The sequence below is a fragment of the Seriola aureovittata genome, chromosome 16, assembly GCF_021018895.1.
Source record: "Seriola aureovittata isolate HTS-2021-v1 ecotype China chromosome 16, ASM2101889v1, whole genome shotgun sequence".
Classification (NCBI taxonomy): Eukaryota; Metazoa; Chordata; class Actinopteri; order Carangiformes; family Carangidae; genus Seriola; species Seriola aureovittata.
The window spans coordinates 10,234,728-10,251,775 of NC_079379.1; the positions used below are offsets into that span (position 1 = coordinate 10,234,728).

General features: G+C 42.4%; 1 protein-coding gene across 6 annotated transcripts in view; it reads right to left on the minus strand.

Annotated features, from left to right (window-relative positions):
• Positions 1–17,048, minus strand: part of rbms3 (RNA binding motif, single stranded interacting protein) — a 273,592-nt gene that overhangs the window by 122,926 nt on the left and 133,618 nt on the right. For all 6 annotated transcript variants that reach the window (XM_056398859.1, XM_056398860.1, XM_056398861.1 and 3 more), the window contains one exon: positions 15,964–16,022. In XM_056398859.1, coding sequence (XP_056254834.1) covers positions 15,964–16,022 — 59 coding nt within the window. The remainder of the gene's footprint in view (positions 1–15,963; positions 16,023–17,048) is intronic.

Genomic DNA, 17,048 nt, shown 5'->3' on the forward strand with positions numbered 1-17,048 from the left:
TCTGTCGAAGAGAAAATCTAATTTGTAGTTTAATGACAACTCATATGCATTACTTCAACAAGTAGAATAATTCATGTAATGGTGATTTCTGAAAAGTCTGTGATTAAAAATCCATGATTAAAGAAATATTATACACATGTACACACTCATCCAAACTCATTCTTCAGAACATCATCATTTCCAGTTTTCACTTGTTCAGCCTTTTGATTTTCGAAGACTGTGAAGCTGGCTGGCCCACATCGTGTTCCTCAACAACCGGCATATTAACACAACCCCATTTCACAGCCTCCATAATCCTCTCCCCGGTAACAAATCTCTCAAAGGTTGACAGCGTACCAGAGCTACCGCCATTCCTCCCTCCCTCTCTCTCTCTCTCTCTCTTTCTTCAGCTCTATCTCTCTTTCAGACACATAAACACAATGCTTATATTTCTCACAATTTTCTGTCCATCTTCTTACTGTCCTCCTCTGTCTCTAACACGCTGTCTCTGTCTCTCTCTCTCTCTCTCGCTCATATTTTTTCTGACATTAACAGCCACCAGCCCCCATCTGGAAATTCATCAGCGGAGGAAAGTGGAGGGTATGAAATTTGTGGCTGTGATTTATGAGTTATTGTGATCCCGACGTTCTCCGGGATGTATCGGAGACGGGGGTCACGTCTGTGTTAATTAAAATTTGGTGGTGGATTAAAAGCAGTCAATGGTGCCCTCTGATCCACTGTTTCAGAAGGAAAGTGTAATTAGAAAAGGATAATGGGTGTGAGGTGGGGAGGGGGGATTCGCTGGCGTGGTTACCCCATCATGTTAGAAAGGATCACGTACTCACACATACTAGCACACACATACACACAAACACCTTACTTTCTCACCCTGTCTGTGTGCAGTTCGCTTTTATACAATCAACAAACATCTCACTTTCTTAGACATTTCAGGTGTGTGTCTGTGTGTCGGTGGTGGTGGTGGTGGGGGTTTGGGTCATTTTCCTGTCGGATGGCGGTGAAGGAGTGTGGAGTAATGTGAAAATCATAACCAGTGGCGGAAGAGAAATTGAGCGCAAGGACTGATTAATGGCCAGCTGTTAGAGCGGGGCTGGGAGGGGTGGGCCTTTAATTGTGGAAATATGAAGAGCCAGAGTGAAATGTGCAGATTCAAATACCAGCGACAGTCAGAGAAACTGGACCATGAAAGATTTCTCTCTCTTTTTTTTTTTTTTTTTTGTAATTGCTGCAATGAACAGGGTTTCCCACCTTTTATTTAACTTAAGCAGGGATGACACCGTACCCATTTAGCCTGATTTGGACTGAGATTGGCTCACCTCTGAATTTTAGAATCAGATTGGTTGTCGTTTGACGTTCAGTTCAGAGGCATCAGAAGATGATGAGGATCCGGCTCTCGGAGAATCGGGAGAATATCTGGCATGTCAGAAATTGTAGCTGGCTGTCTAAAGTTTGATTTCCCACATGGCTGCTGTCAAAACATTGTTTTTAAACTGTAGCGAGCTTGTTTTAATATTATTGGATTAGTATTAGCACGGATTAGATTAGTAAATTGAGGCTAACTCTAGTCACAACTGAGACTGTGAACTGAACGTTGCTGCACAGAGAAAGACCATATTTTCTGCATCTTTTGCCACCAACCAAATACACTGTTGGTGATTTAATTTTATTTGTGGTGCTCACAGCAATGAAGAAATATATGGAACTACAGATGTATAACAAAATACCAACATAAAATGTCTTTGTAATGTCTTTAGAATGACACATAAAGCGATTTCTGATCTGATAACCCCATTGGCAGGACTGCATTATTTGTCTGCCCCGTCCAAAACGTTTACAAATCAAAAATAAATCTGTTTTTCAGATGGTGGCTGAGAATGCGGTTGAGGTTTGGTTAGATTTAGTCACAAAAATGAAATTATGTTGAGGGGAAAATCATGGTTTGGATTAAAAAAATGTCCTGCAGTAAGTTTAGAGGACCTTCGTCATCATGCTGAATATAGCAAACACGTGGTTAAGGCTTGGGGATGATTCCATTGATGAATAAAAGACACTAACGTTGACTTAAGGTTTGAAACAGGAAATGAACAGTACTCCCCTGTGTTAAAGGCTAATGTTGTGTTGACCCATCCATCCACTCTGACCTCCCTCCTAAACAGACTTTGTCACTTTATAATAGTTCTTCCTCTTCTCCTGGCATCATTCCTACACATACTAGAGGGCTTTGTCACATGAACGCAAACATATGTCAGTTTGGGCCACTCGCTGAAAATGACTGATGTTGTCTCTTCTTCTTGGGAGGACAGTCTCGTTTTCAGTGGGGCTGAGATGTGGTCACTGTGAAGGATATGGCATGTGATTCGCATCATATTTATACTCGTTAAACTGTTCAGTGACACCTCGTGTCTTATATGGAGCCATCTGCAGGCATCGTGATGTTTTTCCACTCATTTTATATGCAGGGGTTTCCCTTTAATTTGTCACATGTCTGTGTTCTTCTGGTTAAAATACATTTCAGTGAAAACTGTTCACAATGGAATATCCAGGGAAGGGGGAATATTGTTTTTGGAAACACATGATGTCTTTTAAAAGTTATGTTTTCACGGTACCACAAACAACATTTCATTCACGTCCACTGCCCTGGGATGAAGACAGAGAAATGAAGAAATATATACAAATTTGGGTGAGTAAAGCCGAAACTATCCGCATGGCTAGACACCACTAGATGTGCTTTATGTCATTTGGAGGAACTGACCATTTAAACACAATGAAGGAGGGAGGGTCCATATTAAAAGCACACATTGAGTGATGGCTGATCCTCTTTAATAATCAGAATATTCCAATGGTGGATACTTGGGACTCCCAATTACAAATTTAATATTCACCCACTACCACCTGGAGCGTACTTATCAAACTTTCAGCAGGGTGAGGATTTTAGAGAATGCTGACCTATATTCAGGCGGCTCTGAATGGAGGAAGTAGATGAGGGGAGGGTGCAGAGAAAGACAGTGAGAGAAATGGTGTGTACAAAAGGAAGGGGGTTATTTGGGGTCAGCTGAATCGACACTCAGCCGAGCTGCCTCCACTTGCAGATCCGGTTTTCTCTTCTCCTGTGCGGTTGTTGCAGCTGATATATGCATAATGATTCTGTATTGTGGAATGTTTGATCAGTAGCCACGGGGTAAAACTGTTAAAGGCTTGTTTTGTTCGAAAAGTGAATAATAATTGAGAGACATGGAGACATCTCAAGTCAAGGCAAAAGAGTTGTGGAGGTCATGGAAAAGTCGGCGTATTTGTATCTGTGTTTGTGTGTGTGTGTGTGTGAGCTCTTCTGCTTCAATACTTGTGAGAAACAATTTGTAGCATTAGAATAATGAAGTTAAGTGGGTCATTCAGGCTCATCCTCACCGTTCAAAGAGTAAAGTATAAGTTTATACATTATACTTAGATTAATAAGAATTATTTATTATTTTATAATCAAGGTAAGTATAAAGATTGAGAATTGGGTTTAAAACATAACTACACTTTTTTCTTTCTCTTTGTATGTAGATGTAAACTATAAGGGGTATAAGGGATTTGGGACGTGTGGAAACAGTGTTCGAGCTTCATGCCTCTTGGCAGCGGCTGACTGACATCGCATGACCGTGGCGCTGCTAGAAGTGTACAACTGACTGAGGCAGTTTCCCCCCTTTTTTTAACAAATCCACACAGTGTTTGTTATGTACCATACTACAACTAAAGACGCCTGTCCCCTTCAACATTGAAAATTGGCAGGAGCCATTGTGCTGTGAAGTTTGTATTCCACTTGGAAATCGGACACTAGTTAGGCTAGCTCACTGACATTGGCATTGATCTCCACTAGATGTTCCTTTTCATTTGTTCAACCCCTGTTGAGTCATCAACAGCTGCCGCATACTCAGGGCTGTGTTTGTCCTGTGTTATACTGTAGAAACGACGGGGATAAAACTAGTGTCAGCTGTCTGGCTCTCATGGGTTTAGCTATAGTGATGGTAACCAGACGGTGAAAATTCACAGAAAACAGGTTGTCCTCTAACTTCAGCCTTCTGTGATTTCAGTCTTAATTCAGAGTAACGTACAGTGTCACAGATTAACTACAGGGAGTGCTCGGATCACTTATGGGACTAAGAAATAGGTAATAATGTTGCCCACCAGCTGGTTAACTGTCTTTGTGACTTTGTAAATTGAGGTGATGAACTTTTTTTAGTGCCTGCTAACACAGATTTTGATGTTTTTATCAAATTATCAGCAGAGACAGTGTCAGTAAGTACCAAAAATTCACTCCTCTTGCTTCTCATACCAATGAAAGGAGCACTGTTACCTAAGATAAATAAAAGAAAATTCAATTTCTCCTTTTCTTTGATTAAAATTTTTGACCACTGTCTATATGTATTGATATTTAAATTTTGATTTGACTTTGAGTTCCATCACAATGACTGGTATAAATATCCTCAGTATGTTCAATGGTTTATCCAGAGTTATTGGGACATTGTTTTTAAATGTACCTCCATTGTGGTTGAAGCAGAAATCCTACTGTATAGACAGTGTGAGAGAAAGTTGTTTTATAATTCTGGTGAACTAGCCCTTTTAAACTAGGTTTGTATACTTGCTAATGTATGGACGGGTGTAAACATTTGCAGATGCATTTACTGTATGCTACACTGATCCTCGTTCAGTCGCTGAGCAGAAGAAGAAGTCGATTAAGTTGCGAAGAAGCAGCAGGGTCAAAGAGTCAAGGAACAACGTTACACTCAATTTAAGACACCGCACTCCACACACTTAAACGACACACACACCTACACACAGATGCTCACAGATGTTGCTTGAAGAATGAGTTTCTGAAGCCAAGTACATGCTGTACTGCTACTGTATTCAATATGGGTACTCTACAGTTACTATCTCAAGTGGGATGCAGAGGGCAAGGTGCTGCTTTGAAGCCTCTGCAACAACACAAACATCCAATCGATAGCTGTCACTTAAAAGCAGCTCAAAGTGACTGGCTACATGCGTGGCTGCTGATAATGCTGTGCAGCTGCACACTAATATGCACTCACACACACACACACAGAGTTGCTGAAGCACACACATTCACACAAACACACTGGATGTTTGACACGCGCATGCACTCACACGCACGCACACTATATGCACAGACACACAGACTGTCTGTCTCTCTGAGAGAACATGAGCTGCCATATCATATTTCCTGGTCTGGCTCTAACAGAGAGCCTGTCAAGATAAAAGGACCATCTTCAATCAGTTACTACAGGATGATGCTATAGTATGCTACCACCACTTCCACTCTACTGTAGCCCCAGTGACTGCACTTGTGTGTATGAGGCAGGGTGCTCCCTAACATATTCCCCCTGCGGAGGTCTAGTACTACAGTAGATGCCCCCTTGGGCTACGCTCCACACAAAAGTCTTCAGTGAAAAGCGGAGATAAGGGACTCATTACAGTGCGTGTATCGACATATCAATCATCCATGCATCATTCATGCATTCACCATCAAATTATGCTAATCCTAATTACTTCTGGGGAAATTACCATTCTTTATCTGCTAATAGTCGGGATTGTTTGGGGTTTCCTACCCACGATATCCACCACCATTTTCCCCAATATTTTCATTTTTCACATTCTCATATTCAGCGCTAATGATCCCATTTTGCACCACGTACAATGGAATAATAATGCCCTAAGTATGAATAATGAATCAGTGACAAGTCACGGAGCATTACAATGGTGTACAGGGCAAACAGTGTAATTGTTTATGTCCTTGTGAGTCATCAAGAGGAGTTCTGAGGCTGCCGTTGCACATGGGTGATTAATCATTGTGGTTACACGTATGTTAATAATTCCTACTTTGCATGTATAAAAGTAATTATGGTTAATGGAGGAGATAGATGGACCACTCCATGGACAAATATGCATAGCAATGCCTGTAATATGATTCTTATGATTCATGGTGCAGCCTTATAGTGCCGCATCTTGTTCCATCGTGTGGTATCCGCATCATTTTGACACCACTCTGCCTTTGAACTGCATATACATATCGATATACATAGACTATGTGTACAAATGCCTGCATGTGACTTTTTTTTGTATTTGTATATTTGCGAGTGTGCATATACTTAATATACAATAGTATAAGCACTGAGCCCAGTCAATTAATACATTTGTTGATCAAGACAAAATTAATCCATGAACTTTTTGGTGCCACAACTAAGGATTAATCTAATCATTTTCTTTTATTTTTTATGTTGTTTTGAATGTCAGAAGGAATGAATAATGCCCATTTAAAGTCAAGAGCCTGAGGTGATGTCATGATTATTGATTATTTTTTGTGTCATCAGAAGTCCAAAACTCAAAGATATTCAGTTTACAGTGACATAAAACTGAGAAAAGAAGCACCTGCTCACATTAGCGAAACTTGATCCAGCAAATATTAGAAATTCTTCTTTGATGACTAAAATAATCACTTGATTAATAAAACTGTGGACGTTTTTCTGTAAATTCAACTAGTGAGGTTATTCTCTTTTTTACATTGCTGTAAAATGGGTAAATTTGTGGGTTTTTGAATGTTAATGTTGAATGTTAATTAGACAAATCAAACAATCTGAAGCAATCACCTAAGGCCATGGAAAATGATGAAGACTCACTTTTTCTCTATTTTCTAAAATGTATTAGATTTACTGATTCGGTGATTAATCCTATACAAATAATGATTTGATAACAAGAGTCATTGTTAGTTATAATGACACAGCTACTCTCACTGAGGCATTACAGTTGTGTTTATGTGACATGTCGTAACAGAAGGAATTTAGAAGAAAAAACCTAAATACAGAATGAATGAAAGGAAGCCATTGAAATATTTTATTACTTGTACATTTATAGATGTCTACGGTTCATTTGGGGATTTCACCAGGCTTCTGCCCAGCAGGGAGGGTGGGTGACGGTTTTGGGAGGTTGTGGTGAGCTGTGCTAACACTGAGGGAGAGGCATGGGGGTTTTAAATAGCAAGATGGACCCATGACTAACTGCGGCCAAACCAAGACCGCCTTGGTCACACTCCAAACCCAGAGAGAGCATCCTCACTGGGACTGCATTCCTCTGTCCTCCTCCATTTATCCTGCACCACCAGCAGCTGACTGATGATAAATTTTGCGGCTACCCTCCACTAAACCATGTGGTGGGGTGTGTGCGTGAATGTGTATCTCTTGTGTCGCTTGTGTGTCTGTTCAATGGGTGTGTATGACCTCCAACTTTTTTGTTTGCGTGTGTGTGCATGTGTGGGTACATGAGTAAACAGGGGAGGATCATAAATCTATCTTTCAGTCCCACAGAGAAACATCTGCAATTTTTTTTTTCTTTTTTATGGTGTGTATTACAATGTTAGCTTTGGGTTAGGCACTTCTGACCACATCACTGCCATCAGAGCATTAACACCACAGAAAAGTGAGAAGTCGTAAGGCAACACTTCCCCAGTAGAACTAGAGCCTCATCTACGTCTGACAACCTACAAAATAAACATCTGCAAACACAAAACAGCTGTAAATCCACATTGTGTTTCTGCACACATAAACTTAAATGACAGATGACGTAAAATTAGCAACAATTTGCACCATACGAACATGAAATTGCTGTTATGCACACGCACACATACACACACACACACACAGCAGCTCTTGGAACTCCTCAAAATAAAGATCCCTCATTTACTTGTCCAGTGTCACCATCCTGCCTGCCTTGCGCTTGGAGACAATACCCATTTGTTGTAAAATAACTCTCACAGTGGGGTGTTTTATATTAGACACTGGCGAGGAGATAGCGGTACAGGCAATTAACTTATCAACCCTGCAACATGGATTTATAGCTGAGGCATTCGTCTTGGGCTGAAGCAGCCAGCCTACTGGCTGTATTGTATTTCCTGTCATCTTCTCTTGCAGGTGTAGGAGTGTCCTTGTCAGAGAGCTGCAGTCGGGATCTGCAGAGGGCAGAGTGCCAGGGCTTAGGGCCAAGGGGGCCACTGGCAGCTCATTGTGCTGAAGACAAACTGAGCAGGAGGTTAAAAAAAGGCGCACCTCATCCAATATTTGTGTAAGTGTTATAGATGAATTCTGTGCAACAATGCACGTACAGAACTGATGCATACAGTAGCGAAAAGATTGGATGCACGTTAGGGGTGGAAACTGTTTAACATTCATGCAACCCTTAGGCTAGCAACACATTTTCACCTGCTCTGATATTCTTTAGAAACTATGAAGACCAAGACTGGTGCCAAATCACACTGTAGAAACTGTCATAATGAAGCTATTTTGTTAATACTGAAGGAGGGATGAAATGTGAAACACAGAACTATGTGAGATTAACATTTTAACTGGTCAATATTGAAATATCTTAACATATGGGTTCATTTCCTCTATATCTCAGCATTTCTTTCAAGGTAATTTTCCTCTTCATCATTTTTCTTCCTTTTCAACAGTCTTTCTTTTGTTCCTTAATTAATTCATATCTATTCACACTCATTAGCTATAGCACAGCGCCATATGGCTTCTACTACATTTCAGCTCTAAATTCAGCCTGACAGCCGAGACACTATTTAAAATATGTTATGTTACAATCTACACTGTGCTGCTAAAAACTGGTATCAAGACAAATGGAGTCTGGTTTCAGATGAAGTATAGCTTCCAGTCATTGCCTCTAAATTCTCTGGAGATACAGAATTACGCTCACAGACCTGAGGAGGCATTCGAAAACAAAGTATTCACACAGTTAAACAAGATCTACTCATTGCTGCCATTCACTGATTTAAAGTGGCAGAACATGTCGTGAAAGAAAAACGTAAACGTGTGCAGACATGGTCGTCATTCAGATCCCTAAATGGCATCGCCGCTCGCCTCCTGGGTGGCTCCATCAGCTTGCTTGCTTAACAGCAAAACCCCCCTGTGTTTGGTGCAACATGTGAAGAGCACTCGAGAATGGTTTGAGACCTGAAAGGTGTTAATTACTTGTCAAGAGGTTGTTAAAATGAGACCTGTGGCAAAAAAACTGAGAGGCTATATAGAACCCCCACACAGATATTGCAAAGAACACATACACGCACACACACACACACACACACATGCATTTACACGGCTAAGTACTACCACTAACGAGTGTACAAGCAAACACAAACTGCTAAATGCCAGTCGACACACACAGCAGCATAATCACACGTTATGACGTGTATAGATAGCAACACAAGTGCACCCACATACGCGGAAACACACACACTTTCATACACACTCAGGTTAGAATGTCAAACACCCTTGAATAGCTGCTCATTATGGTACCTGTTGATGTGAAAATGCCACAAGCACTTCAAGCACATTTTTTACACAAAGAGCAGGTGCAGTCCTTCTGTCACATTTCTCTTTCACTTCACCTATGGGATATTTTCAAACAGCTGCCCTCCCTTCATTCCAGATATACCTGGAGATTAATAACTTTAATATTCATGCTGAGTGCCAACTTGTGTGCTAGCATTTTATCCCCATTTGGGTCTTTGTAATAAGCAATCTTATCACGTCATGTACTAGGCCTGAAAGCACCACCAGCGAGATGAGAGGGACAGGCTAAATATTTGAATAAAGCCGGATCAATGAAAATCAAGCGCCCTCTGAACATGGGCAAAATCTCCAGGTAAAGACAAACATTAAATTCTGGACAAAGACAAAGTGTCCCATTCCTCTGAACATCTAGGCAGCCGATTTTTTTCTTTTTTGACTTGCATCTGTTAGTCATTCATGAGGAACGGTCTGGCCGCCTCCAGCTAGCCTTCCTCTTCACTGCAGTTATGATTTATGCCTTCCTTAACTAATCAAGGGTATGATCATTAGTCAGGGGATATTCAAGGGGCCAGGGCCTTGTCAGGTCAGTGGAAGGCCGTATCTCTCATTGTGGTTCCCCTGCCATCCACGTGTGAGGTCTGGGATAAGAGATGACTGGAGGTACGCCCCCTCACCTTCCACCAGTGCCCTCCGAGGCATTTGTCAACAAACAAGACAAGCAACAGGGAGCCCAGGGTTGTGTTGTAAAATGGACTGAGTCAGTGACTAGAGAAGAAAGCCATGATGGTGACAAAAATCTGCAACAGAGATTGCCAAGAGCCTGTTTGTACTTTGTTGAAATTTAATACAGATTTCTCTGTCTTTGTTTGGATCCAGGGGACAGGCAGTGAAGAACAACACTTTAGAAATGAACAAATATAATACAATTTTATTGTACAATAATATAAATTGCACAAATCTGCAATGGATCTCTGTGTAAAAATAGTCTCGGGACACCTTGGTCTATTTTGAGGCGTAATTCTGTGGCTCCTGGACGTCACCTCACCACGACCTCAACTACACGCACAAACACAAGCATTAAAAATATACACACATATACAGGCAACGACCACACTGAATGCAAAAACAGCGCAGGAAGTGGGGGTGGTACAAAAGGTCAGAGCTCAAGGAATGCGGCGCTGATGGCCCGGCTGCTTCTATTTACGACAAACTTGGCCAATCATACGCCTACTTGGTGAACAGCCAACTTGGAACTTACTGGAATGTATATTGAGGGGGGGGGGGTTAAGGAGAGAAAATTGATTTGTGTGTGTGATGGGGGAAGGGATGCTAACAAAGGCTGCGGGTGTTATCCAGTGGAGTTCTGCATGCTGAATCTGTCCAAATCAATGTGATTATCCCTCAGCTATTGCTAATTAGAATCATTAATACGCAATGAAAGCAGGAAACGGCACACACTTTCTCTCCCCTCCCTCCTTCAGCCGATCTCGCCTCTTTCTGGAATGGCTTTGAGGGAACAGAGGCATTTGGAAAAGGTCCGCTGTTGGCCGCACTTCAGTCGAGATTCTCATCTGCACATAATTCACTTTCAAAGGGCAGAGGGGGCGGCAAAGAGAATCCTTAATTGCGCCGGCACCGTGTACAACATAGACAAATGTTTATATCTCGGCCTTCTAATGAGAAACCAATAACGAATGCAAAAAGCACTCTCTCCCTTTCCCCCCCCACCCCTCCCTCCTCCTCCCCATCCAACCCCAAATACACAGATACACATGCACATGACAATGAAAAACAGGCCTTTTTGGAGAGCGTCACCTCATTCATCAATAGCCCTTATGCTTGGAGTCATGCAATACTCCACTCAGGCACTGATGCAGCAATAAATCTGTTTTGTTAGAATGTAACACTGCCTATATTTCTCCATTAGCTTGAGCCTGTGGTAAGGGAAAAGGATGCTTCAGATTGTAATGGTCAAGCCTCTGACAGGCTCACACAGTACTGAGGCTCAGTGAATGTAGCCTAGCGAGGGAAAATGTATTCAGCATTCAACAGGCAGGGAAGTCAGTGTGTCCACATTTACGAACTGTAGGCAAGGCCGGGGTCTTCAGTCGGACATATATGTTGCTCTAAATCAAATGTTTGGATACTTCAAACGTGATTTATATTTGAAGGGACAAAACAGGAAGTTAGCGTGTTACATCAAGTCACTCACATAATACAGTAGAGGCGACAGTAATTCTTTCAAGATGCAAGTTTATGTAATGCCCTTGTGAGTTTTTAGCATCCTCATACAAAATGGATGGCAAGTTACTGGGCAAAGAAATGAACAACAAAGTGCCAAACACACAGTCACGGGAGACTATCTTCTCATCTCATCTATCTCCCACAATTCAGTGTGGTGGGCCGTCGCGGCAGCGCGCCAGTCAGACCGGTGAATCTCGGCACAGCCTTATCTCCCAGTGGCGGAGGAGGAAACGGAGGTCCTTTAAAGGGCTGAGGTCATTTCCTCTGCCTCCGGGCACTGGCAGGAAAAATAAAATTTCTCCATTCGGTCAGCCCTGCTTTATTTCAAATGCCGCCGCTGCCTTTTAAGAGGCCCTTGTGGGCATGGATGGCAAATGAGCGGTTTTGGGTTCTCGCAATCTATTCCTTTTCTTTCTCCCCCTGCCATCCTCAATCCTCCACTCCATCTGTGATGCAAACCCCAAATCTCTGCTGTATTTCTACAGTAAATGTGGAAGTGCACAGACAGATATAGAGATGGACAGAGCATGAGAGCGAGGGAGAAAAACAGAGACAAAGAGGGAAGGAGAAGCAGTGTGAGAGTGTGGAGGAGCATGAGAGAGAGAGAGACAGAGAAAGAGAGATGAAGAGCTGAAGGCCTCCACTCACCCACAGCGCTTGACAGCCCTAAAGCCCTTTTCACAACTTCCTGTTCCCATTTCTCTCTGAACTGGGCTACATCCAAAGCATGTGAGTGTGTATTTATCAGCATGCACAGTTTATGTGCATCTGTTGTGTACCCTTGCAAGAATTTGAGTGTGTGTGTTTGTCCCTGGAAAGTCTGTGTGTGTGTGTGTGTGTGTGTGTGTGTGTGTGTGTGTGTGTGTGTGTGTGTGTGTGTGTGTGTGTGTCATAGAGTAAGGTAGGGAGCGAGGGAGTGAGTCAGCGCTGGGAAGATAGAGAGGCTCATTGAAAGGCCTGCGTGGTGGAGGAGAGCAGCCAGAACAGGCAGACAGGCAGGCAGGCACACATACTGTGATGTTAGGAAAAGGATTGATAGATCTGTTGCATGGCTACTGCTGCTGCAAGAGCCTAACACACCTCAGGCAGATGGATGGGGAGTGCGTGCGGGGGTATGATTAGTCTTTGTGTGTGTGTGTGTGTGTGTGTGTGTGTGTGTGTGTGTGTGTGTGTGTGTCACAGTGTGCCCTTTGTGTTTGAGTGCGTGGGAGAGGTGTATTACATGATCTTCGCGTGTAGTTTTTGTGATGTGGTACTCAAAACAGGGCTTTACACACTCATTCAGTGAGGGTGAACGTATAGATAGATGTGCGGTAGTTGAGGAACAATGTGTTCATGTTTGTGCGTGGGTGCCGTACCTGTGTTGGCCTATGTTTGTATGCACGCTAAAACACGCATTTCCCTGACACCTGACCTGTAAGTACCAAAAACGTCATCACCGTTTGTTCTGCTTTTCTACAACAGACAGCTTTCACTCCCACGCTCACTATTCCATCTCGCATATCATCCACTCTCCATCCTCCTATCGTCTCTCTCACACTGATTTCATTATTTTTATAGGCATTTTATCAGCACAACCAATGAAATACTTCTCTGAAGGGCATACATCCACGTTAAACATTAATTAAGAATAGTGAACATACATAGTGTAGATGTAGGCAAAGCTACATGAACACAAACATCCCTAGAGTAGCAAAAGTAAACAAGCTGTGGAGGCAGCTAACCTGTAAACCTGCACAATAATCCTATAGTTTATGTAAAAACGCAAACAGCTTTGGGTGCAGTTTTTGCCAACAAATATGTCCAGGAGAATCTATCATGCTGAACTTGCTATATGTTGAAACACCAAACTGTGTATTGGATCTGCATGTCCAGTTCAAATAGCCAGTCAAGCTTGTGCTTTATGAAGTAATTTTCATAGTAACTAATAACATATTCTCTGCACAGTTACCTGCCGCAACGTCATATGCAAAGATTTTTTACGCAACAAATTACAACGTAATAAATCACAGACTGAAGTTTTCATCTGGCACCTTGCCAGATGACATCACACCGCGCTGTGGAAAAAGTTGAGCCAGTTTTCTGCACTTCTAGTGTGCGTGTGTGTTTGTGTTTTTTTTTTTTTCCCAGAACCCTTTGCATTTACACTCCTCACTGCCTCGAAGCAATGGATGTACTGAAATGACATGAAATGGGCTGTGTGTGCTTTTGTTCATGCAGTGCTCATGTCAGTACGGCGTAATGGTGGCTACACCAGATTGCGTAAGACAGAGTAAATCAAAAAGGTATATCATAATAAAGGATATACTGTATCAATAAAACATAATTACAGCATAGTATTAAAATGTGTGAATGTGTTTGACAAAGCTTTTGAATGATAAAAAAAAAAAAAAAAAAATTTAAACAGAGTGGAAAAGTTAGTCAGTGAGTAGGAGATTAGTTAGCCTCCTTGTTTTTCACTGGCTGACTGTTGATCTTTTGCTCTAGCTTTTCGCTCTCCCTCTCAGAGTTGACTGGTTCTGACCTCTTTTCTATCCCATTTTTCACACGTTGTTTTGGCAGTGCGCTCACTGAGCTGAACTAAACACAAAATAACACCGGGGGGGAGAGAGGGAGAAGAGATAGAGGTAAGGGATGCTCGCTGTGTGATGGTGGCACAGCGGTGATAAGCAGCCTCTCTGACATTTAAACAAGTGTCAGGGTCAGGGGGTCAGATGACTGGAAACAATGCGTGACTAGATCAGGGCGATGTGTCGATTTGGCTTTGTTGCCAGGAGCGCAGACGCACGCCAGCCCATCAGGCTTCAATACACCGGCTTGGCTCGTTTCCGCTTTGATACCCGCTCACCTTTCAGGAGATAGCGGGAGAGATGTGGAGTTGTAGGAGTAGAAATTGTGTTTTTGTGTAGCTTCTCTTCTCAACTTGTCTTTCAAACACTGAAGAACTGTAATTTTCTCCTCAAGGTTACTCCTCACACTCCTCCTTCCTCTCCGAACATATCTCCCCTCTGTCCACCTCCCTCTCACTCGCTGGGTAGAGAGCAGGACCATCCTTTCCACTCATAAAATATGTCTGCTTATATTTGCTTCTTGGCATTTCAGCAGCGCTGCATTCCAGGAGGGTGACTTATGGGAAACATTGTCTCACACACAACGCAGTGCTAAGTTGAGCTGATGTTTTTGCACTGTGCATAACTCAGGTCAGCTGGACACAGAGAGGGATAACCTGTGATTGAGCACAGTGTATTTCTTCCATCACAGAAACTGAAAGAGCCTCGCCTCCTTTTCCTGTCTCAATCCGCCTAACCTCCATCGACTGTGCCTTTCTCCTCTTTAATCCACCCTGCGCTGTGTCCTGTGACCTGTACAGACATCCTTCCTACTAACATGCATCCAGTCTTGTCTTTAATAGCCCGTAGGATTCACTAAAAGGACCCGTCAAGATAATCAGCCCTTTTTTTTTCTATCCTCTAAAAGGCGGAGGTTCTTTTCCGCAACATTTTGACCCAGCGAATGCCTGGCAGGATAAACTCAGGTTTGGAGCAGGGTTAAGAAGACAGCTTCACCTTGAAAGGCCACACTTCAGAGCCCGGGAAACCACAAAAAGCAATTAAAAGTATTGATGGAACTTCAATAGCTCTTAAACAGTGCTGCCAGACACCTCGGGGCAAGTAGCACACTAATCTCTTTTTTTTTCTCATCCCTCTATCGCTCCATTCTCTCCCTCATTCTCCCTGTTTCTCCACTGAAGACTAGGTTGGTCTTGATTACCAAATGATTACACAAAAAATAAAAAGCGTGTGAAATGTATTTACAGCCGTTTTGATGCAGGTGGCTGAAGTGAAAACAGAGCAAAGACCCTGGGAAGGTGAGTGAAACAATGATGGTAATTAAAGTTTATCTAATCCCAACTAGCTTATTAGGCCTCTAATTGGTCGTGTATGTTCAAGCATGTAAGTGCGTGTTGCCTGTGTGCTCAAGAAACAATTTTAAACGAGCCACTAATGTCATCGCTGCATGTGAGCACAATTTACTATGCAGACACTAATGGACCTTTTACAGAAACACACTCACCGAAAGATTGTCTTCCATATGACAAAACAGGAAATGGAGGAGCAGCTATGGAGGGGCTGAAACGGCGACTGCCTGACTGCTTATCCTCTGAAGCAGGGCAGCGCCATCCACAAGCAGGTTGTTTACCCGAAGCCTTCCTGCAGTGTGAGCCAGCTACTTGCTAAATCGCTGATTTACGGTGCAAGGCCTCATTGGCTGATGTCTGAAAAGGACTCGGATTGCTGTGACAAGACACAGCCTAAAGAGTGATGGCCGGTGCACTGAAACAAGGTGGGTGTACAAGACCGACAAACTAATGGCTTACCTTTGCACTGGTTGGTGTTCTTATCCAGAATGGCCTTGGTTGACACTATTTTTCCATACCTGTAAAGACAGAGAAATAAAATTGAGTGTTTTTGACTCGGAATGACCCACAGGACCTTTGACAGGTGGGGCCGTTCACTCGGACTGCCATCCCATGGTTAAACTAGATGTTTTATTTTCCATACTCTCTGCCATTTAGTTGCAGCTAGCAATTTGCAAAGTAGCACAAATGTCAAAAGCCATTGGAAAGAGAAATCACTTGAGGTTAATAACATTATGTGTATGCCTGACTTCAAATGAATGTGCAGCCCTCTGACATTTGAGAGAGTCACTGGACATTTTCAAAAGGTCTAAAAGCAGACATGCACAGTGGACAGTCTTAAAAGTTACGTTGTTATATTAGTATACAGTCCAAAATTTTCAGTTTTAATTGCTTACTTTCAAATTTAAAAACTTCACTATGAACAGGAAGCAGAGTCCTTCACTTGTGAGAGAAAGGAATAGTGACATAACATGTTCATTAGCGAGCTTCAGAGATGCTGACAGGTGGATCTTATAAGCCTCAGACCGAGCCAAGTTAGCTGTTCCCTTCTTTTCTGTTCTTTATGCTAAGCTAAGCTAACGGCCAGCTGGCTCCAGTTTTGTACTGAACAGACGTGAATGTGGTTTCAGTCTTCTCAGCTATCTCTTGGCCAGAAGGAAAATAAGCAAAATTTACCAAAAACGATTCCTTTCACCCAATAACATTACTCATTTACCTTATTGCATAATAATCTGGTTAAAATCATTGGTTAAAATTTTTACCTATTCATGAGAAGCATTGGATGTGGAAGATGCAGTATATGAATGTTCTTGTGAAACCCAACACAAAACTGCTACAAAAATTGCCATAACTGCATAAAGTCCACCGCGCTCATAATCTAACATGTTGTTGACGTGGCTCCCTGCAAAACTGAAAGGTGTTACATTTCTTTATTCCACAGCTCTGCATGCACAGTGGGTTGCTATGAATTTTTCAGAACTGAAAGACTGACCTTACTGACTGACTGACAGTGAGTTATTCTATCTGCTTGTCTCAGCTAAAAC